This window comes from Gossypium raimondii, chromosome 8 (genome assembly GCF_025698545.1).
Source record: "Gossypium raimondii isolate GPD5lz chromosome 8, ASM2569854v1, whole genome shotgun sequence".
Classification (NCBI taxonomy): domain Eukaryota; kingdom Viridiplantae; phylum Streptophyta; class Magnoliopsida; order Malvales; family Malvaceae; genus Gossypium; species Gossypium raimondii.
In genome coordinates this window covers 58,569,814-58,595,025 of record NC_068572.1, presented here as the reverse complement: position 1 = coordinate 58,595,025, position 25,212 = coordinate 58,569,814, and the positions used below count along the sequence as shown (strand labels likewise).

Below are 25,212 nucleotides of genomic sequence, written 5' to 3'. Positions count from 1 at the left end.
CATGTATCCCTATTTAACCCATATTTCTATTCGTATTTATAAAAAAATACTCAAAATAGGATAAAATAAGCCCCCAGAAAAGGGAAAACAATGAAATTGCCTTTAAAATTCTAAAAGCAGCATGAAAATTAAATTAAATGTGGCATTGTAAAGAGAATATTTTACGTAAAATATTTCACTAATTTCAAGTTTGATTTTATATTAATATTCATTTTATTTATTGTTTTTATCTTTATAATAATACGGGAAAGTGATGATAGGGTTTGAATCCATATCATCTAAATGGCGGATGAAAATCTTAACAGTATTTCAAACAAGTATTGTCAATTTAAATAGTATTGTTTTAGTTGATTTATTGAAAGATTTCATGTAAAAAATGGGAAAATATTTCTCAAATATTATAATATTTAGATTTAATTGCTTCATTTTCAAACTATGACTTTCACATACGATTTTCATTATTAAAATCATTGATTTAACTGTTAAATGATATATCAAATCTTATGTGACACAATTTAAAATAGAAAATTTAAAAGAAAATGAATGATGTAGAAATCTTGGTCTTGAGGTTTTCGAATCTTTTCATAAACTATTATTCTCTCTTTTTTCTTAGTTTTACATTATTTTTAATTTCAAAATTTAAACTTTACACGATAATATTTACTTTTCTTTAAAATTTTTGTTTTAAATCATGTCACATAAGATTTCCGTATCATTTAATAGTTAAATTAACGATTTCAACAATGGAATGACCGATTGATATAACATTAATAATTTAATGATGTAATTAGAATATTATGAAGTTTGAGGATCAATTTAGAATAAGGATCATAGTTTGGAGATATTCAATGTAATTAACTCTAATATTTATTGTTTTTTTTAAATGATTTTCAGGTCTTTCTTAACTTAGTATCAAATTAACTCACGAACCAGACTCAACCATGTGTAGTATAATAATATATATTATGATTTTCAAAACCAGACTAATCAGTTGGACGGTGAACCAATCAAGGGTAGTGGTCCATAATAAAGTTCACTAATGAATTGGTATGCACTAATAGAATCAAGTTTTTTTTTATAATTTTATAATTATTTATTTAATCAAACCGAACAAACTAATCCAACTATATAAACAAGTGTATAAAAGATGCTATATACAAAATGTCTTACTTGAGTTACTGAAACTTTTGGGTTGAGAATTGATATACGAGAAAAATGAAGGTCAAATTTAACCCGTAAATCTTAAAATTTATATAAACCCTAAACTTAGAATCGAATAACATTAATAGCTTACGAATATAATATATACGAGTATCATATAATAGCTTACTAATATTATTTAAATTTTAGTTGTATTTTACACTTATTCATCTATGAACGAAAAATATACCCCAATCGAGCAATATATATATATATATATATGGATATCCGATACTTACAGTAGAGTTTGGATAACATGTAGCATAAGAATATGATGCTTTCCTTGCAGCAGACAGAAGTGTGTTCCTTCACATTCAATCCAAGTGATTTCTGAATATACAATTAAAAAATAAAAAATAATGTTGCTAATTCATCCTCAATTTGCTTTTCCAACAACGTGAATCCAACGCAAATTCCATTTGCTTTTCAATAATTTTCACCAAATATTACCCATCCACCTTTTTATTTTAAGTGTTTACATATAGAGAATGTAATGCTTAAAATTATTCAAAGTCCATTCTCACCCTTTAAATAGGAGGATGATACGTTTGAGCGTGCTCGAACTCATGTTCTCCTGCGCTATCAACAATACTAGTATCAATATCTATCAAATTAAGACTCAATTGATTATTATATTAAAATATCTTATGTTAGTATTAAAACGGGACAATAAAGTTTAGATTTTATTTTGATATAATTTTTTATCGGTAGGACCAATAGATAAGTACCTTCTAGTATAGAAAAACTTTTTTTTATTATTGTCTTTTTGGGACTCAAAATTTTGAATTTATTTAATGTATGCCTTATAATCAATCATGTGTAGCATGTTTTATATGATTGATTATTATTTTATATTTAAAATTTATTTTATATAATAACGATAAATCTAAAATAATATATTGGTACATAAGGATACTAATATATATTAATATCAATAAAAAATGAAATATCTATTAATACAGTACTAACTACCTTAATTGACATAAATTTTTGTTAAGCTTTGGGTGGCCATGGCCTTTGGTTTCGAGATTTAGAAAAGAAAATAAAACATTTTATTTGGGCTTTTTCTTAAGAAAAAAAAAAGGTAAATTATACAGATAGTTATTAAATTATAAAAAAATTATTTTAGGCACCCAAAATTTTCAATTTAAGCACTCATAATATATAGTTCGGTCATTTCGACCACTCCCGTTAAAATCACAAACGGCAAGTTAACGTGGCAGTTAAAGAAATAACTATAGTAACAAATTTAGCCATCAATCTTTTACATATTATATCGAATTAATAATAAATTTTAAAAAATTAACCTCAAAATTTACAAATATTCTCAATTTGATCTTAATTTTAAAAAATTTAAAAAATATATATAATTTTTTCAAAAAATATAATAATAAATTTAAACTTTTAATATTAAATAAATATAATTATATTAATATTAAATAAAATAAACCCCACCCTCGTCCCTCTCCCACCACTGTCCTTGTCTCTTGTCCCCCCAACCCTACCACCGTTCGGATGTCACCGGACTTCAATGATGTTTATAGGTGCACACAAAACAAACACACGGGAAGCAAATGCATTCGCTCTTTTGTCCAACAAGGGAATTGCTAAAAGAGCGAATGCTTTTGTTTCCCGTGTGTTTGTCATGTGTGCACCTATAAACATCATTGAAGCCCGATGGCACTCGGACGGTGATGGAGGTAGGGGGACAAGGACGATGGTGGGAAAGGGGGAGAGGGAGAGAGGGTGGGGCTTATTAATGCAATATTAATATGAAGATTTTTTAAAAATATTTATATATTTTTACAATTAAGATTAAATTGAGAATATTTATAAATTTTAGGGTTTATTTTTAAAATTATGGTTAAATCGATATAATATGTAAAAGTTGAGGGTTAATTGTTATTATATCGATTTTTTTAACTACCACATCAGCTTGTCGTTTGTTATTTTAACAAGAGTGACCAAAATAATCGAACTATGTAGCATGAGTGCTCAAATTACAATTTATTATTATTATTTTGAATGCCTAAAAAATTTTTAATAATCTGGTGACTCTTTGTATAGTTTACCCAAAAAATTCTTCTTCTTTTTATTCAATGAGAAGAAAATAAAAGTGTTGAAGAGTTCTCGATGATTGACAAATTAGTGTTCAAAGCTTATACTTTTTTCTAAAGCTAATGACATCTAACTTTTATGGATTTTCTTTTTCTTCTTTTTAATATTTGTATTTGAAATTTGATAAATATTTCTATATAAAAGTGCTAAAATTAAATATCTAACAGAAAATTTAAATATTAATATAAATCATTCGTCATAGCTTAATTAACAATTAATTATTAACTAATTTTTAATTTTGTTGATATCAATATTATTATTCGAATTTTCAGATAATTTTTATATGGAAAAAGAATTTCATAACTCGTTAAATCCATAGTTAATCGATTTTTTTTACTAGAAATGGTGAATAATTATTATTATTTGATGATGATGAGAGATAAATTCCACTAAATGTATAAAAAAGTAATTTTTTACGAGATAAAAAGGAATATATAAAGTGCTCCCCACTATGGCCTACGTTTCATCCACTCAAATGTTCATGTTAAAGTGTAGTGTCGTACAATCATGCATATATGGTTTATGTAAATATTACTAATATTCATATATGATTAAATCCCATTTATATTATTTTAATTTTATTTTTAAATTCTTTTTGTAATGTTTATTATTCTTTATATTTTATTTGAAATTTTTGAAAATTTTAAAGTTTTTATTAATTTTTCTTTATAATTTTTTATTTTTAAAAATTAACCAATCACAGCTCAACATTATGTATTATTGAAAATGATTAATAAATTAAACTATTATTTTCAATATTCAACACACTTGAAATGTTCCATAACCCATTTTCTATAATGATGTAGAAAATGCAATTGCATTGATCAAAAATCTTTTAAAAAGAGGTTAAAGGAAACAAAAGTATTAAAAGAGAATTTGAGTTTCAAATAACGTAAGGCTTAGTTTTTAAATAATTTTATTATAAGTCTTGATTTTATATATATGTATTATAAAATGCTTAGAATTACACATAAATAAGAGAATGATTTAACGCACTCGAATCTTCGTTCTCTAACATTAATAACAATATCTAAACCAGTTGAACTAAAACTTAATCATCTTAATATAAAACTATTTTTATTTTACTTGAAAGCTATTTCACATGTAACTAATATATGCTAAAGATGGAAATGACAAAATAATAATAATAATTGAAATGACATTTGAGCTCCCATCATATTGGGTGATGTTTTATTCTCTAAATTGTTCTTCATGGACATTAGAATTACTTAGTCAATGGACCAAGTTGATAGAATAAAGTAGGTATTATTATACCCACTAAATTGTTCAATTATGGGAAGCCCTTTTTCTACCTTTTTCCTTTTCCATCTACTTTTCAATTTCAATAATATCATTTGAAACCCCAATACCAAATAATATACAATATGAGATGAGATGGAAAATAATTTAGAACACTATATAAGTATACATTTCATATCATATATTATATTTTAAATAACATAAACATGATATAAATATAGATTTCATACCAAAATTTGATTGCAAATACAAGGATTTTAACTACAAATAAAAACAAGGTGGGGAACCAAAGGTCCAAGATGATGTTAGGAATGAAACAAACATAGGAGAAGCACTTGCAAGAATCTTATTGGAAATCCAATTCATTAACAACATATATATTATACAACATTCCATTGTCTCCACCATGATCATAGTTAGATTCCTTCTTTACTAAGATTCCATGCATTTTAAATCACATTAAAGAGAAAATAAAGATATTTTTTGCTTTGTCCTGTCTAATTATCAAAAGAACTATGACATGCGGAAATAATATGAATTTGCAATACGAATAAACAAATTCATTGGTCTACTGAACAATAATACCGAGCCATCAAGGTGTACAATAGACCAATATCCGAATGCTTCGAAATAAGTACATCCATCTAGAATCTTTAGCTTACAACATGGTGCCACGGACCAGATTGTGGAAGCAGAGTGAACGATGCTCTTGTCGGGACCGGACAAAATGATCTCATATAAATTGGGAAAGAATCCATTCACATACACATTGTTCTTCACAGTATTCTATAGAAGGAACCTTTTAAAGAAAGATTTTACATTTGTTCTTTAGGAGCTTTTTGCTATTCATGCCATTGATGCTTACTTTCAATGCCGCAGATCTCACTCAGCCAGCTTATGCAGAAGATGAAAACATCTTATTCTAGTTTTACAGTCTCATTAACAACTTAATAATCGACATAGCAAAGTATTTCCGGGTTTATGTTTGGTTAAAGCTGGTTAGCCAGATGAGGTCATACGATTCTAGTTTCCTGGTTTATCTAGCAACTTAATGATCAGCATAGCAAAGTATTCCCGGGTTTATGTACGGTCAAGGCAAAGTAGTTTCATGGTTTCTTTAACAACATAACAATCTAGATTGCTTCGGATAGATGAGAACATCTGATTCTAGTTTCATGGTTTCTTTAACAACATAACAATCTGCATAGCAAAGTAGTTCAGGGTTTATCTTAGGTCAAGGCTGGATTGCCTCAGAAAGATGACAACATTCGATTCTAGTTTCATAGTTTCACTTAGGACTTAATAATCGGCATAGAAAAGTATTTCCAGGTTTATGTTCAACGGAGGCTAGGTTGCCAAATTATGGTAATAACCAGTGCTAGTTAGCAATGTCAACTTAAGGTACCAACAAAACAAACAGCAGAACCAGGTTGAAACAGATCTGACCTCATTTGTTGAAGTGTTTATGAGACAAAGGTTAGCAGGATAAGCAAAAAAACCCATCAACAAGATCGAAACTATAGCCATAAACACCCTAAGAGGGATTTGAGTGTCATGCGAGCCTAACAGCCTCTGCTGGAAAACAAAAGACAATGTATTAAGCTCAAAATATTAGCAGCAAGATCCTATACGTAAAGCAGAAAAAGAAAATGTCTAAAAACTAATGCACTTGCCAGTACAATATGAGGGGCTAAACTACAAAACGAATTTTCTACACCATAATAAAATTAACAAAAAAATAGCCCGGAACGTTTAGTTTGTACATCATTAATAAACTAGAAAACGTAAGTCTGAATCAATCATACCTGTTAAAATATATACAACTTTCAATTCTTTCAATCTTCCAGCAAGAACCAATCCAATAAATGCAAAGAATGAAATGCCTGCAGAACACTTGCTACGATTTTAACATGAAATATGGAAACAAAATGCAGAAAATAGCTCATTTTTGTAGCCCATAGATCGGGACAAAGTAAGAAAAGGATGAGCAGTGCTCTTGATCTCAAACAAGGCTGAGAAATTGCAAGTGACTCATTAATGGACAAAACACAAACTCAGTTACTAGATTTAGATCATCACTTTAATGAAAAACAACCTCGATAGTAATGGAAATCTGGTAAATGTCAAAAGTACTAATCATAGTTAATGGTGGTTTAGGTCGAGTAACTAGAGGATGCTCATGTTCTCCAAGAAAATGTTACCTACTGCAAAATGAAAAAGGCAATTATGTAAACTAAATAGAAATACGGATTGCTAGCAGCTGATGCATGGTGAAGAATTGACCAAAAAAGAACAGCCAAAAGATTGTGTACTTCTCTCCCCAATACAATTATTCTGGACTAAAGTAAACACCATCTTAAGTAGACGTAAGAGTCTGATGTTTTTAATATGCTGTACATAGAACAACTCGCTAAACGAAATAAAATAAAGAAACAAAGAACAGTTGAAGATACAAACCATCCACCTACAATGATGACCAAAGCAGGCAACACATGGATTGCATATGCTGCAATGCTTGGATCTAGAAGGTCTGGATCAAAAGAACAATCTGATCACGTTTTAGATAATTAAAAAGACACACTAACAAACATGACACCAATACAATGAACTTTGGAAGTTTACAAGTCGAGCATTCTTTCTCTCTACATATTGTATTGTCATATGGATAAACGGATAGATACCGTGAAAAATTCTCTGCTGATACATTCCCCAGATCAGAAAAGCTAGTCAAAAGAAAAAGCAGAATCCCAATTGTAACTGCCAGCAAACTTCTGTACCTGAAAAATATTAGATGAAAACAAAAACTTAGAAGAATCAGGTTACAGCAAAGAAATCACTTCCTAGCTTATCATCTGTCATAACAACAAAGCCTGAAAAGGATGGCCTAAATATGAACAACAAAAATGCCTCTGTTTCTTGTATAGAACAAACCTCATCTTTCTCAACAATGGATATGTAAATGAAAATGAAGTGCACTTCTAGATCATGTATTGATACAATTTGAATAAGAAAGCAATTTGTTTCGATAATACTGCAAAGGTTTTGTTATATCTGACGCATGCAGGATAGCAGTGTGTTTTGAAATTTAAATGGAGTTCACTTCGGACTTCGACAACCCTTATAATCAAAGTAAGAACCAAGGCTTGGCCTAGTAACTAAAAGAATCATATGGTTTCAATGTTTTAGCATCAAATTAAGTGGAACTAAACATCATTAACAATGCTATATTGCTTTCTAATGCTCCCAAATAACATAACATTGGTGCATCTCTACTCACATTCTACAATACAACACATGCATATACAAAATCCAATCACAATCGTCCTTAAACATGCTAAGAAACACAAACACAAACTCACTCAAATAAGAAGTGAACCTCGATTACCAGGTGCTTCAATTCAATAATTTCCTTTGGTTAACCAAAAACTTTACTTGCAAGATATGATTAGACCTATTACAACGATAATACTCAACAGAAAGGATGAAATTTATTCCTTTGTATCCAAACACAGCCCCCGAAACTTCCTGAAACAAATCAAAAGAACCCAAAAATCAGTCACCCCAAAAATAAAAGGAACCCGCTGAAGATAAGCTCCAAAAAGGGTGAAACGATAGATAGAGCCGAAGGGAGTTCCTTGGAAGATAGCCATTGCCCACAAAGGAATGAGAGTATGAGACTACTGTAAGAGTTATCAGGCCATGGCATATAAGTTCCCAATGTTGTTTCTTTCTTCTTCTTTTTTCTTTTTTGGGTGGGGGAGGGGGGGGTTTCTTGGATATGGGGCAAAAAGAGGGAATTGGGAAAGAAATTTTGAAAAAAAAAAATTGATAGATTTTAAGACCCTAGCTTGTTTGAACATTTCAGTGTTTTTGCAGCTGTGTGGAGCATAAACTGAACTGGGACAAACGTTCAGACACTCGTGTTTTTCCCTTTGGATTATTTGATCCTGAAACTTTTATTGGTGTTCTGGGAATTGAAATTAGCAAATTTGGCATTAGATTAAGAATAGCTCATGAGCAAACAACTGAGCAGAAATGCAAAATCCCGAGCGAAACACGAAATTGCACCAAAATCCAACATGGATTCATTCTTGCTTGAACCTAGGAACAATATATATATTCATCCAAAATTAAAATCAACAATCAATCGTGCAGGAAAGGAAAAGAAAAAGGGACATTGGAGATTTAATATTAAAAAGCTTTGATATATTACTGCTTCCATCAAAAAGATAACATGGAGAGTTCAAGGCTAAAGCCATAAATAAAAAAATTTAGTACTAAACGTTGCATATCATACAACCGTTTAAAAGAAACTCATGGAAGCAAAAGAGCGAGAGAGAGTTTAAAACTCCTGAGAAGCTGATCCGATATCACCCTTATTTTTTCCCCCTTTACTGGGAAGAAGAGTCTGGTGAATATTCGGCAAAACACCTCCATTTGCAATGGTGACTGAACCCAAAAGCTTACTTAGCTCTTCATCGTTCCGTACAGCTAGTTGGATGTGCCTTGGAACTATTCGATTCTTTTTATTGTCTCTCGCTGCGTTTCCAGCAAGCTCTAAAACCTGAAACAAGTACAACGGGGATCGAAATTAGGGTTTCACTAGTGAAAGTTTTAAGAAACCCAAACAAAAAGCAAAGATAGAAGACGTTTCCGATTAATAAACTAACACTAAAACCTAGCAAACCATTCGTTTTTATTTTCTCGAACTATTCAAAACAAAGAATGCTCGGGAAACAATTTTATTTATCGATCAAAATAATCGAACAGATCGATTTACCCGAAATAAAAATTGAAACCACTTAAACTCTAATTAATAAAAGATGGAAAAGCATATAAAAAAACACATTTCTTATCTAAAAATAAACTACTCGCACAAATCAATAATCCACAAATCAGACACCGAAACCATTTGAAAACTCAATCTAATAACTAGTAATGAAATATATATATGATCTTATCAAATAACATTTTTTTCTCTAAAACTGTTAATCGCACAAATCACACATTGAAATCACCTGAAAAACAATTTAATAACTAGCAATAAAAGATTTAAATTTATAAAATGACATTTATTTTTCTAACAAAACACCACTAATCGCTCAAATCAAACAGCTAGAAATCGAACATCAAACTGAAAACTCACCTCAGCAGCAAGATACTCTAATACGGCGGAGAGATAGACGGGAGCTCCGGCACCAACACGCTCAGCATATTTTCCGGCTTTCAAGAACCTAGCGATCCTCCCCACCGGAAACTGAAGCCCAGCCTTATGCGATCTCGATACCGCCTTGGTTGACTTGGGCTTCCCTCTCCCGCCTTTCGTTGATCCTTCGGTGGGACTCATCCTTCAAAAATAATCCCTAACCCTAAAACTTCTTGTTGTAAATTATGAAAATTGGGGAATGGCGAAAGTGTCGGTTTAAAATTTTACCAATGGAGGATTCGAGAAGAAGGGGCTGCCCGGTGTACATTATATAACAAAGGTTGGTGGAATTTGATTGGTGGACTGTAGGCTAACCAGGATTGCCAACGTGGCACTTGATTTTTTTTCCTTCTTATAATTTATGTTTTGAGCTTTTCTCGATATCTTTGGCGGGCACTTGTCCCTTGGTTTAAATATAACGACGTCGTATAGATATTAGAGCCCATTGTTGTAAATTCCTTTTTTGACAAAACCCATTGTTGTAAATCCATGCCTTCTAAAAGGAAGCCCAATTTGCCTAAGTCCAAATATTATTTGGACTCTAAATCATTTATAAATTTTCATTATACTTTTTTACCTTAAAAATGCCTAAAACAGGCTATGGAGCGGATCGAAAGCATATATTGCTAAATTCATCATTATTTCATAATTAGTATTTCTGTTTCAACATTCAACTAGTTCTAACATATAAATTTTTTATAACAAATTATTATATTTTTATCCTTTTAATAATTATATATATAAAGATGAAATGTTAAATTCATATAGTGAAGCGGAGTGGAACGGGACAAGCAATTATCATAATCGCTTCAATTTATTATCCAAAAAAATCCACCCCACCCCACTTTACGTTCACTTCCTAAAAGAAAAAACATTCACTTCATTCAAAGCGAATTAATTCGAAATTAATAAAATGGCTTAAATTTTACCATCCCACCTAAATTATTATATGCAATCACCTCGTAAAGTTGATCATGTTGAGTGAAAAAAAGTAATCTTGCCAAGAGGAAACACCTTATCCAATTATGTATGATCGTGATAATTAGACTATGATCTTCATCGATATTAACTTTCTGGATAAGCAATACGTGGATTATCATCAAGTCATGTTGAAGTCCACCAAAATATTACATAGCAGCATAGCAAACTCTCGATCATGTCTAAATATATGTGTAGAAAGCCTACAAGTTAGAACTCCAAATGACTTACAGTAGCTCATTAACTATATAATCCCTCTAAACCTTGAAACTTTGTCAAACCTTCTTCAGGAATATTTTTTTGGTATTCTTTACGTATGTTTTACTGTTCATGTTCGAGGTTTGTGGTTGTCCTTCCTAACAATATTGTTTTCAAAGCTTGAATCTGTATCTCCCTTTGAGAATACCTTTGAGAATACAATGTGCCTTACCATTGTTTTCAACGAAACCATCCTAAATGGCTCCCAACACCAACCACCAACACCAAATCATATATAAAAAAATATTTAAATTTAATTATGAATATATAAATATTAAAAAATAAGGGATACTGTCACGTTTGGTATCTATAATTTTATACATCACATATCATAATAAAACATATATCGGTAGTTCAAGTATCACATTAAATATTTTCAAAATAAAAATATTAAATTAAATATTTCATCAAAATATAAGTATTAAATATGATATTGTCTCTAGAAAATAATTTAAAGACACTTAAAATGAACTGACGATTTTTTGTTACCGTTTTCACCATAAAATTCGTGAACAATTCCATTGTAACAGCCCGTTTTCAGTGAATCGGAACAGTGATTTTGGGACCACAAATCCGAGTCTGAAAGGAAATTTATTTTAACATTATTTTATGGTCTACCTTATGATAGGAACATAGCATAAAAAATTTCATTAAGAAAATTTTACCGATTGCATGTTTAAGTGCTGAAAGGACCAAATTGCATAAAATGCAAAAGTTGAGTTCTAGTAGCGAAAGGGATCAAATAGCTATGGAATTCAAAATTTGAGGTCCTTATATGACAAATAGACCATTAAGAGGAGTTAGTAGATAAGTATGATGATTCATCCATGGAAAAATAAATAAAGAAAATGATGAAATTGGAAAGTAAAATAATAAAATATGATAAATGATAAAATAATGAAAATATCATCATATTATCATCTTTCCCAAATTATTTTTACATGGAAACCCTAGTTAGAAGAGCTTGAAGGTAACAAGCTTATTTGGCTGAATTAGGTGAGTATTCAAGTTCCATTTTTAATGATTTTTGTGTTCCCGAGATTATAATAGCTTAATTTAGCTATATCGGGGATTAATTTGTAAAGTTATCAAAGTACTAGGGTTTTTACATGGATGAATATGCATGAATTATGAATTTTATGGTAGAAAATGAAATGTTGTTGATAGATAAACAACTTTTCTAAAGTGATTTTTATGAAATTGTGATTTTGGGACTAAATTGTAAAGATGTAAAATTCATGGGAAATTTCTGATTTTTTTGAAATATGTGGACTGTTATTGTTATATGTAAAAATCAGTTAGGCTTGGAATAAGGGTTAAATTGCATGAATTTCATTTTTCGAGCCTAGGGACAAAATCAGAATTAATTTAAAGTATAAAGGCAAAATGGTAATTTTACCTAAGATATGAATAGGATTGAATTGAATGTAAATTGTAGTAAATTGATGTTAAAATTCATTCGTATAGATCTGGATAGATCAAATACGAAGTTAGATTGAGGAAAAGAAAAAGTGTCGAATTAGTAGATTTTGCATACACGAACATTGTCGAGGTAAGTTCATGTAACTAGATTGTATATTTATATTTTTAAATTGAATGTTGTGTATGTGAATTAAATTGTGTAATTGCCATGTATGAAAATTGAACACACATCCAAATATATCCGACAAGTACTAAGTCTCGTTTGAATAAATGAAATTCGATGGATACAGGGTTCCCGATTGGTTGTGGTCATGCATATGTTGCGGACACACCACAGCTCGAAAGAGCGTCCCGTTATTAGCTTTATTAAGCTTCCCGTTATATGGTTCTTGCGAGCTTCCTGTTAATAGCTCTTCAGAGCATCCTAATCGGTTGTGATCTTGCATGTGTTGTGGACACACCACAGCTCTTATGAGTGTCCTGATATATGGTTATTCGGAGCTTCCCGATTAAAGGCTCTTTGTGAGTTTCCTGATTTATTGCTCTCCGGAGCTTCCCGATATGGCTTGCTTGAACTTCCCAATATATGGCTATCCGGAGCTTCCTGATTAATAGCTCTTCAGAGTTACTCGTTATTGGCTCGTATGAGCTTCCTGAATATGGCTCTTATGAGCTTTCCGTTATATAGCCCAAATAAGCTTCCCGTTATACAGATCACATGAGTTTTTTGTTATATAGCTCGAGAGAGAACTTCCCGTTTATGTACTCATATGAGCAATTCCCAAATATGAATTGACGGATTACAGTTTTGTACACTTCAAGTGTACTACCTGTGTATCCATCGATATTTCAAATAAATTCAACGGATAAAGTTCCGACATGGGATAATCTGAACTTGATATGAATTATTATGGAAATGTATATGTTATATGAATATATGGTGTGTAAAACATATGTATATAAAAATTGTTACATGATGAGTTCATCATTGTTTCTTGATATTCACATGAAGTACATGACTAACATGTTTCTTAAGGTTATATTTGTTTAGGAAAATTGTCAGATTTCTTTAGATGAATTTTACATGCTTACTTTAAATGTAAATGAGTGGTAAGTTAATTTCCCGTTATACGAATTTACTAAGCATTAAATGCTTACTCTGTTTTATTTCCTCTATTTTATAGCACTCGGAGGCTCATAAAGGTTGGAAGCTGGTCGGAGCCACATCACACTATCTCTCAGACTTTTCGGTATATATATAGTAAACTAATTTTGGTTATAATGACATATATAAGCTAAATATGACCAATGATGGCAATGTCAATGTTTGGTTGTAACTAGCCATTGGAATGGCTTGTAAATGACATATTTTGATGTGTTTATATATGATCTTAATGTGTTTGACGAGTCCTTGAATTGGTTAAATGATGGAAATTGTATAGGCTCGTTATTAATTGATTTGAATTAGTATAAATGGTAAGATATGCATGTATGTGAATTGGTTCAATTAGAGGAAATTGAATACTTGGATACATGGGATGTTATAATATGTACTAAACTTGGTTTTAGATTGATTTGAATGATTGTTATTGCCTTGTGTATGTGTTAAAGTGTTGATGTAGGTGGAAGACAATTTGGGTGAGAAAAGTGGCCTTGAAAATTGCCTATTTTAGTCCACATGGGCGTGTGTCTCAGCCGTGTGTGACACACGACCTAGCACATGGGCATGTGTCCCATGCATCTTAAAAATTGAGAAACAGAATGCTTAAAATTATCCACATGGCCTAGCATACGGGTGTGTAACTTGGCCGTGTGACCCAAGTCAGAGAGTTACACGGGTACGGACACGGGTTGGTACGCGACCGTGTGCCCTATTTTGAATGCCGACACGGCCTGACCATACGGGCATGTGTCCCCTGTGTAATAGCCCGATTTTAGGCTTAGTCGGAACAGTGGTTTCGGGACCACAAATCCGACGAAAAAAAAAATGTAATGGCTTGAATTTTTAGAGGTGTCGGAACGGTGATTCGAGATCACTAAATTCGACAAATGGGTAGAAAATATTATTAATTTAGTAAGTATAAGTTAAATATGAAGTTAGGAAAATTTTTGAAATAGTGAATAGTGCACTAGAAATAAATATTAAAATAATTAGAATCGAAATGAGGTATCAAGACCTCGGGGATTTTAAACTGAGCCATAAATATTTTTATAAATATTTATGGAGTGTTAAAAGTTAGTATTAAAGTTTCGTTAAGAAATTTTAAAGTTCCGATAATTAATTGAACAAAAGGACTAAATTGTAACAAATGCAAAATTTTGGGAAATGATTAAATAGCTTAAATGATAAAAGGAAGAGGGCTTAAAGGAAAATAGACCCAAGGTCTATTTGGGCTGGACAACAGAGGCATGAAATCAGCAAGAAAGTAATGAGAATTAAGGGCAAAATTGGAAAATTGCAAAATTTGCTTAATAAAGTTAGGACCCAAGTGGAATTATCTAGATTTCTCTTCATTTTCTGAATTCTCATCAGCTAAAACACCATGGAAGGGCTTCTTCAAGCTGGTTCTTCATATTTTTATTACAAGTAAGTTCAATTCTTGACTATTTCTTGAAATTTTTGTATTTTTATGACTTTTACAACTAGGCCCACTTGTTAAATTCATTAGTTTTGATTTTATGAAAGAATTTGAAAGTTGATATGAATATGTGCTGGAAGTATATGATGATTTAGCATGAAATTAGAGCTTTAAATTGTTCATATGCTGATTTTATTGAAAGAATTGAATAGAAAGTGAATGTTTGGGACCTAATAGTAAAAGAGTTTGAAGATAGAGTTATATGTGGAAATTCTGAATTTCAATAGTTGTGTAACAACTTATAATGTCTAGTAAAGTACTAATTGAGAAAATTAGATTAATTGAGGGTTAATTGAGAAAGGACCGAATTGTATAAACTGTGAAATTTGGGGCAAAATGGAAATCAACATTTTGCACTAAAGCAGTTTTGGACAGCAGCAGTAGTGTAACTTTGAAAATCACCAAAATTGTAGAGATTGAATTAGAGGATGAATAAAATATGAAACTAAAGCTTATTGAGTCTAGTTTCTTATAAAAGAAATGATGTGAGCAATGGAATTGTAAATCATGAGATATAATAGATTTTGTGAGACAAGGTCAGAATGAATTCAGGTTCCCTGTTCTGACTTTGGAAAATCATTAAAATTGTACAAAAATGATTATGAGTTATAGTTTATATGGTTAGAATCCTTAATGAGTCTATTTTAGAAGAAATAAGCTAAAACATCATCCGAATTCTGTACAATGAGATAATTAATTTTTAGTGAAGAGTGGTCGGAACTGTCAGACAGCGAAACAGGGAAACTTTAAAGAATAAACTGTACTATTTGGCTGAACCAAAAATTATGAAAATTTTATGGTATGAAGATATGTGAGTCTAGTTTCAGGGAAAATTAACGGATCTTAATTTGGAGCTCTGTAGCTCCGGATAAAAATAATTTGGTGACTCTGACTCGGATAAACAGCTTTGAATATACATGTTAGTGAATATTGAAATTATGGTTAATGTTGTTTAAGTGTGTTATACACATTAAGGAGGTGGAATGGAGAGGAGGAGGAGGAAAATTGGGAAATATATGAATGATTCGTGTATAAATGATGAAATATGAATGATGCTTATTTTTGTGCATTATTGGTCATGGTTTAAGCTCATGTGTGAAAATAAAGTTTCATAGTATGTGTGTATGGTATATTCAGTATATGATTTGGCATGAAATAATACCATGAATGGTTTATGAATTAACACATGTTGGTAAGCCTGATATATGAATAAATGATCAAATTGAGCGAACGCGGATTTGAGTACTTCTGATCAAGTGACAAAGTGATAAGTGGTAGCTTTAGCTACACTTATCTGATCAAGTGACAAGTGGAAAGTGATAAGTAATAGCTTCGGCTATACTTATCTGATCAAGTGACAAAGTGATAAGTGATAGCTTCGGCTATACTTATCTGATCAAGTGACAAAGTGATAAGTGATAGCTTCAGCTACACTTATCTGATCAAGTGACAAGTGGAAAGTGATAAGTGATAGCTTCGGCTACACTTATCTGATCAAGTGACAAGTGAAAAGTGATAAGTGATAGCTTCGGCTATACTTATCTGATCAAGAGACAAAGTGATAAGTGATAGCTTTAGCTACACTTATCTGATCAAGAGACAAAGTGATAAGTGGCTACACTTATCTGATCAAGAAACAAAGTGATAAGTGGCTACACTTATCTAATCAAGAAACAAAGTGATAGGTGGCTACACTTATCTGATCAGGGACAAGTGATAAATGATCATACGTAAGACCATAGTTATACTATGGCAAAGTGAAAGTGAAGTACTCAATTTTCTATGACCGTTCCCTAATTTGATTAAGGATGGTAAGTGACAAATGGGCCCAAAAGAATTAAAGTAAATGGATAAGTGGTAGTGTATTTATATCAGGACGATGTTGTTATTCAAACTAAAGTGATATTTTCATTGCTAAATTGAGAATTTCATAAATGTGTTATTGAATGGTATAATCAATAAACATTGAGTTAAATGGTAAATACGTATTAGTTTTGAATTTGATGTCATTGAATTGTACGTGAATTAAATGGAAATTGCTAGTGATATGATTTAAATTATGAGCATGAGAAATTGCGAATTGAATGAAATGGAAATGAAGCATTAAATTGCATGAGTATGTATCGGGTCTCGCAGGCCCTAATTATTATGATTATAATATTTTGAGGATATATTGTGAAAAGTTATAGAAACATGTTAATTATTTTGAAAGTTTTAATTTTGATGAAATTTTATAACTCGGTTAAATACGTTTACAAGTGTATGTGTTTTGGTAATGCCTCGTACCCTATTCCGGTGTTGGATACGGGTAAGGGGTGTTACACCCTGCACCTTGGAAAAATTTTAAAATTTTGCGAAAAATTCTCTGAGTACCCGATTTAGTCCCGACTTGTTTCTAATTTATGTTTTGGGCCTCGAGTGCTCATATAAGGGACTTTATGAATAATTTCTGACAGGAATGTTAAATAATATGAAATGTCTGTATTTGATATATTTCGATAATGCTCCGTAACCCTATTCCAACGACGAATATAAGTTAAGGGTGTTACATCCATCCTACATTATCTCATGCTTTTAAATACATATATTTTAAAATTATTAAGACATAGTTAAGAGAAATAAGATCAATATCTAGTAAATACTTCTTATTATTTGTACCATAACCATTTAACAAGCTTTTTTGTTCTCCCTTCTATATTTTTCATCTATTTTATCAAGTAATCAAAGCTTAATACATAAGAGTTTTGTTATACTTCTTTGCATATATTAACAATTGATATAAGGTTCTACAATATATCTCTAAATCCACCTTTCTTTACTTAGAAATTATAACCACACTTAATCATGAAATAGCTAATTGAATTTAGATTAATAAAATAAAATATATTTAAACAATTTTATCAAAATAAATATGAATTAAACTCACGAGCCGGTAAGGGTCTTAATTATACTTGTCTGTGGTTCAAAGGTTTGGTTGAGAAGTTAGAAAGATTGAACAAAAATATAGGCCTGAAAAATGAGATTGGACAAAAACATAAAGGTCGTTTTCAAAACGAGTCAAGCATTTGTGTAAGCTTTTTTGGCCTAGTCCTGACCCGAATTTGCAAAAAAAAATAATTGTTGTTGTTTTTTTATTGTTTTGCCACTGTTTTTTCATTGCTTTGCGATCATTCCGATAATTGTTGTTATTTTATTGTTATTGTTTGGATATCGTATAACTCTTGCTTTATTATTAATTTTGTTAATATTTTAGAGGTATTTGCTTGCTAAGTTACACTTATCTTAGTGTTATTTAAGTATTTTTTCATTTGTTTGGGAAACATTATTTTAATGCTTTTAGTCTATTTGATTTATTATATTTTTAAATTTATTTTTATATAAAAATTTTAATATAGGTGGACTGGATTGGGCTCGAGTTTCAGTATTTTTATCTGAGTCGAGTTTGGGCAAAATTTTAGGCATATTTTCGGGTTGGGCTAGGCCCGAGCCTAAATCTTTTTATTTGGCTCGACCTGAGCCCGACCCATGGACAACTTTAGTCTTAGTCCCCTTAGTTTGGTATATTTACCTTTTAAGTCTTTAAATTTAATGAATTTTAATTATAAATGATAAAAATTTTATTTTGACCCTAAATTTTAAACTAGAGCCACGTGGAATCCACTTGGATGAAAGGGGATGGTTGAATGTGTTATTTCCACAAAAGTGCAACTTGATTGGTTGCCAAAAAGGGAAATCTTGATTTAGAAATGGGCTGAACTTTCCCAAATTTTCCGCAATTTTGCTTGCCAACAATTTCTCATTCATCCATCCTAACCCTAAAATGGCAAAGACATCCCCCACTTACCCATTTTTCGTCTACATCCAATTTTCTAGTATTTTTTTTCCTTCTTGCATATATATATATATATATATATATATATATATATATTCATATTTATAAATACAAAAATAAAGAATGAAATATAAATATCAAGATTTGAGAGTTATTAAAGATAGTAATAGATTAGGAGAAAGTGACCATTTATATGCATAACATGTTCTTTTTGTACTAATTATATAATTCTAAATATAATAAAATACATTAAATATGTTGAAAGTTTAAAGTTTAATACAATATGTCATTAGTGGTGCTGTTTTATAGTGTTTAATCAATCTATACAAGTAAGTTAGTGAGTAATTTTGGTTTCCTTTGTATATTCTACTGATACAACTATCGACATAGATTAGAACTCTTGAAACCCTCAGGTTTCTATCGATACAAGCACACTTTTACCGGTGGTTTGAGTTGCAATGGCCCAATTTTTAAAGACTTCTACCAACACCAGTCCACTTGTACCGATACAAATTGCCTGCAATCTACAATTAATGCTCAAATCTATTGCTACAACGGCTCTAATTTACTCCCGACATTTTCAAATGACTACAATGTTGTTAGAAGTCATAAATGCAAGTTAATAAATCCATATTGAAGCCAATAAACAAGTTTGTAAAGTTAATTGTACAAAATTTTAATCTTTTCATTGATATTTTCTTTGTTCTTCCTACGCATATTTTAGTAACAATTTCTTTCATTATTTCAAGTGTTGTATTGTCATTAAGTGAGCTTGGCCATTATAATATCTTCCTCTGAGACGTGTCATTAATTAGTATTCTTATTTATCATATTTGTAAAGGTTTGCTTAAGGTTTTAGATTAGAAAACCTTAAGGGAATTGACTTTATATTGCTTATAGAAAAGATGGTGTTTGTAAAGGTTAAACATTGTACTTGAAATGTTCAAATTTAGTGATTTGAGAAATCATTAGTTGTGGTGAGCTAAAGGAGTGAAGGTGGTAGACAATTAGAGCCTAACCACTATAAATTTTTAAGTCTTCATTATTTTTCATATTTTCTTAAATCTTTTAAAACATCAATTTACTCCCACGCTTTAGTGATTATCGAGCTTAACATATTTATATAAAATTACCATAAATAAAAATAAAATAGAAGAAAAACAAAATATAGTTTTCATTGATAATAATTTATTAAAAATAAAATCACAACTAATGTGGCCTTGACTTAATGCCAAGGTTAGCAATTTGGGAATTTTAAGATATGTAAACCAATTGTATTTGTAACTTTATAACAAAAATATATTTATTTGTATTAGTTGAAAACATGTTATGTTTAACATATGGTTGTATCAGAATGCAGTGCAATTTATAATTTAATTTAACAACAATTAAATTATTTTATAAATAATTAACTTTTATTATTTTAATTGGAATTTATTGAATAGAAATTTTTAAAAATAGAATAATAATTAATAAAGGGTAAAGTTGTCTTATTATTTAAAATTTATTCAATAAATATACCTTAAAAATTTAGCCCTTAACATTTATATATTTTGTTAAATTGGTTATTATTATTGTTTTAGCTAAATTTGGCCATCAACCTTTTAAATGGAATCAATTTTGACAATTAATTTTTCAAAAGAATTAATTTGATATTTTTTCAACGAAAATACTAATTAAAATGCTAAAATTTTAAAAATAGCAACTCATATGACAATCCACGTGCACTTAATGTTATTTTTTAAAATTTTATGAACTTTTTATATTTTTATTTTCAAATTATTTGTTGTTGTGATATATAAGATAAATCGTGTCATGTCAGTGTAACACCCCCTAACCCCAAACCGTCATCGGAACAGGGTTACGAGACATTACCGGATATATTAAAAATTTACAAATAAACAAATCATAAATTCATATAAACATTACTAATTGACTTCATTCGGTTTTTTTTGTTTTACTTCCTTACTATATTTCTTTTATTTTAACTAATAACATTAATAATATATTATTTAAAAAATCTTTTACTTATTAATTAAGCACATATTTATTTTTATTACAAGTGTACCTATGTAATTATTACTATTACACATGTCTTCAATTTTACCATACATTTGTCATCTATTTACTTTATTTAATATATATAATAATATAATATAATATATTATATTATATAATAAAATAATATACATAACATAAAAATCTCATATTTTTATCACTTATACGCCTATTTTTTTAATGGCTTAATTGCCATTTTAATCCTTTTATTTTCTATTAATCTATAATTCAACTTTTACCCCTAATTCAATTTAATCCTTTTTCCTAATTTCTCTTAATTAAACTAAATTCACCCAGTTAATACCTAATTAAGAACTCAACTAAACTCATAATTATTTCAAGTAAAATTTTTTTTTGACTCAGTTTACTAAGACGGAGGCCCGATAATGTACTTTTCCGATGCTTGTAAATTTTGGGTCATTACAGTCAGTATGAAATACATGTGGATTGCCATGCAGTTGCAACACCAATATCATTAAAAAGATATACGTTTTAATAAATGTTTCTATTTTAAAAAATGATTTAACTATTTTTTATAAGATTAATGGTCAATTTTAACTAAAAATTAAAAATTAAATTGATAAAAAAACATAAATATTAAGAATTAAATTTATTAACATACTAAAATTTAATATATTTCACAATCAAAAGTGAGAAGAGTAGATGGATATTTTTATAAGCAAAACGAAATAAATGAAAATTATTAAAAAAAAAAAGAAGTCCAAAATTTATCCTTATGGAAAGAGGCCAATGCAAAAGAAGCCGAAAACCTATTCATAGTTGTTGACCCAACACACCCCAAAGCTGCCCCTTGACAGTGAAATTCATAGACAAGGACAGCAAGGCTAGATGCTCCCTGTTGGTTTTCTTCTTCATCACACTTAATATTTATTTTTGCATTGGACCAAAATAAAATATTTATTTTCCCAATATGATTGATTATATATATTATTTGAAGTAAAGTTAAGTGATCATAGGTGGAGTAATTATATTTGAATTAAATAATTTAAACAACACATCTATATTTTAATGGAAATCTATAAATAATCCAAAGAGACCATGTGATTACCATTAATAAGATAATTATATACATTATTATAAATGTAAAGGAAAGCTCATTGAAATTTCACAAGGTGAACAGCTTTTCATGCTCTTAATTCTTTTATTTATTTCTTTTGTACATAAAAGCTGGAGTAAAGGGAAATTTTATTTATTTATTTATTAGTTGGAGGGCATGCCAAAGCATGCACATGCATGGCCATTATCATATAAGCTACATATCATCAGGGACTAAATTGATTACTCTTAAGTTACGTGGATTGATTTGAACAGATCTATATAATATAAAATGTTGAGGGAAGGCAAATTCCTTCAGATTTTGCTGTCGGATTTCCGTCTCCTAAGAGATAAACTTGTGATCACATACTTGCTCAACTCATTATATTCTATTAAGGGTTCAAATATAAAAAAAAATTGTAAATATGAGAGTTTTTTGGCTCGCCTTCTTTGGCATTCGGATGAGACGTTCGTGCTTTGTGAATTGACCACCTCTTTATACACTCGAACTTTTGACAAAGTTAGGAAACAAAATTCTTATTGTGAACAATACTAGACGTATTAAGTGATCTATTAACTTCAAGTGAATGAGTCTTTATAGATTTCTTTAAAAAAAATTCCTTTTATATAAGGACATATTGATTGTATTTTAATTAAAAGATTCAATATAATAACTAATTTATGTAATGCTAATAAAAAAGTATGAATATTTAATATGAATACATATATTTACAAAAATTACGGGCCATCGTTGCGGTGTGTGAATTTATTAATGTATTTACGTATAATTATTGGTCGAGTAATAATAAAATTTATTCTTTAAAATGGAATTTAACCCGATTCGATTTTGAATTTAATAAGTCTGTGTATAAAAAGGGTAAAAAAAGAGAGTTACGATTTCTTCAAAAATTGTTTTTCCGCATGGAGATGTAGAAAGATGTGAACTTGTTGGTTCATAAGTACTTCAACGTACATACCTTTTCATGCAAAGGACAAATGTACATTTTTTAAATTATTTTTGGAAAATAACAACTCCTTCTGATTTCCTCGATTTTATAAACATAAATACAATATAATATAAATTGAAAAAATATTTAAAACTTTGAATAAAATATAAAAGATAATAAAAATATCTTATTTATTTTTTTGAAAGGATTATGAAATGTAGTAAGTTTATTTCGTATTTTTATAATATATTAAAGAGATTATCACATTTAATTGTCGTGATAGAGATGGATTGTTCATATTTATTCACACGTGGAAATAAATAAAAGTGGGGTTATAAGAAAAAGCCAAGAAGGGGGCAATTATTATAGGGATTGATCCTTTGGGGCATTATAGATTTTCTTTGGCTGAATGGGACCACATTGTGTAAATTAATTAATTAATTAAATTATAAATTATGGTGGGGATAAGATAGAATCTCAATTTGCCAAAATGGTTCTGGTAAATACTTTTCTTGTATAAAACACCCCTAACAAAGTTCAAAAATTAGATCCGAATTGTCTCGTTTTTCTTTCGATTGGTTTAATTAGAAGTGTTGATGAGTTCAGTCAAATTAAGTTTGGATCGAATTATGCACAGTATTAATATTATGTATAATTGTATAAGTTTACTATTGTTTAAATTTCTAATTTAAACTCGTTTAAGGACTCATAATTTTATTTAGTATTTATGTATATATTTTACTGTCACTATATATAACAACAATGTTTGAACCGGGTCTTTTAAGTGTTAAAAAATAGTTTAATTATTACTCTATTATGATATAATTTAACATGTTTTAAACTTGAAAACATGTTAGGTCGAGATGTTCTTGGCTTTAAATAATTTAGTCTAAACCCAACTTTATATTTTAAATGAATCTCACTTTTTCAGACCTATTTTCTTTAAATTTCAAATGAATATTCAAAAGATAGGTCGAGGAATGAAAAAGCCTATCCTTATATTTTCAAAACATGGTAATGAAGTGATTAATGAGATAACTATTCAAGACAATTTATGAAGATAATGCTAGCACTCAAATCCATGATAAGTGCTTATCAATTTAGTTGGATGATCACCTGAAGAGACCTATAAAGCAGTGACATAAGTTTTTTAGGGTTTTCTTTTCGATTACTTTGTCTAATAATCTTAGTTGTGTAGTTCAACCCTTTTTAAATAATAGAGTTTTGGTATTTAAATTTTAATATGGTTTAATCCAATAAGAATGCATGAAAGAAACCACATGTTGTATAGTCAATTTGTTAATTTGTTAATGGTAAAATTCTCATTATATATTTTAGAATTGAATAAAAATTATTTTCGCTTAAGATTTTTATTTTTATTTTGTATTTTCTATGTTCGTTTTGTAGAAAAATTTATATTTAAGGTTCATGTCCTCTTAATAATGTTGTCTCCAAAATTTAAACTTAAATCTCTCAATTTATAAAATTAATATTTTATAAATAATTAATATATCTTAATTTTGATTTTAATTTATTTTTCAAAAAAATTCAACTTAATATATATTTAAGTTTAGTGTTAGTATTTGGTAAATTAATAATATAATTTTTTTAATCTCGACGGAAACAAAGTTAAAAATTCTCATGTGTTCCATTTATTATATTCATGATTATTGAATTATTAATAAGTTTATATTTTAGTCACTCAACTTTAAAAGTTACAAAATAATTACTTAATTTTACGAAAAATTTCATTTAAGTCAATGAATTGTCAAAATAGCTATTGTATGGCCTTCTTCGTTCTCAGCTTCGGCAACAATCAAAAGAGTAAACTTCACCTCGTCTTCTACATTTTAGTTTTTTTTATGAAATAATTTTGGAAGTCATTAATCTGCTAACTAAAATCCGAACAACTTTCATCTTCGACATCAACTATTAAATCAACTTGAATTTGAGATATGTTCTTCTACTCATTGATGGGTACTGTTCCACCCTATTGATCATCGAATCTTTGTTTAAAGCTCGTCGACCGAATTTTGAAAAAGAATTTAACAGTTGAATAACTTAAATGAAAACAATTCAATAATTCAATGACTATTTTGTAAATTTTTAAAAGTTTACTAAACAAAAACTTGATTTATAAAATTGATTTTTTTTAAGGGTAAACTACACCCATGGTCACTTTTGTTTACCTTAGGTTACATTTCAGTCACTTATGTTTGAAATATTACGTTTTAGTCA

At 29.5% G+C, this 25,212-nt stretch overlaps 1 protein-coding gene across 1 annotated transcript; it reads right to left on the bottom strand.

The window, feature by feature from the left end:
- Positions 1 to 8,762: 8,762 nt before the first annotated feature.
- LOC105792557 (probable histone H2AXb) lies at positions 8,763 to 10,021 on the bottom strand. Its single transcript, XM_012621177.2, has 2 exons — positions 9,725 to 10,021; positions 8,763 to 9,142 (listed from the first exon to the last, which is right to left on the bottom strand). Exons 1-2 carry the CDS (start codon positions 9,923 to 9,925, stop codon positions 8,921 to 8,923), a joined length of 423 nt encoding a protein of 140 aa, XP_012476631.1. The 5' UTR covers positions 9,926 to 10,021; the 3' UTR covers positions 8,763 to 8,920.
- Between the last annotated feature and the right edge of the window lie 15,191 nt (positions 10,022 to 25,212).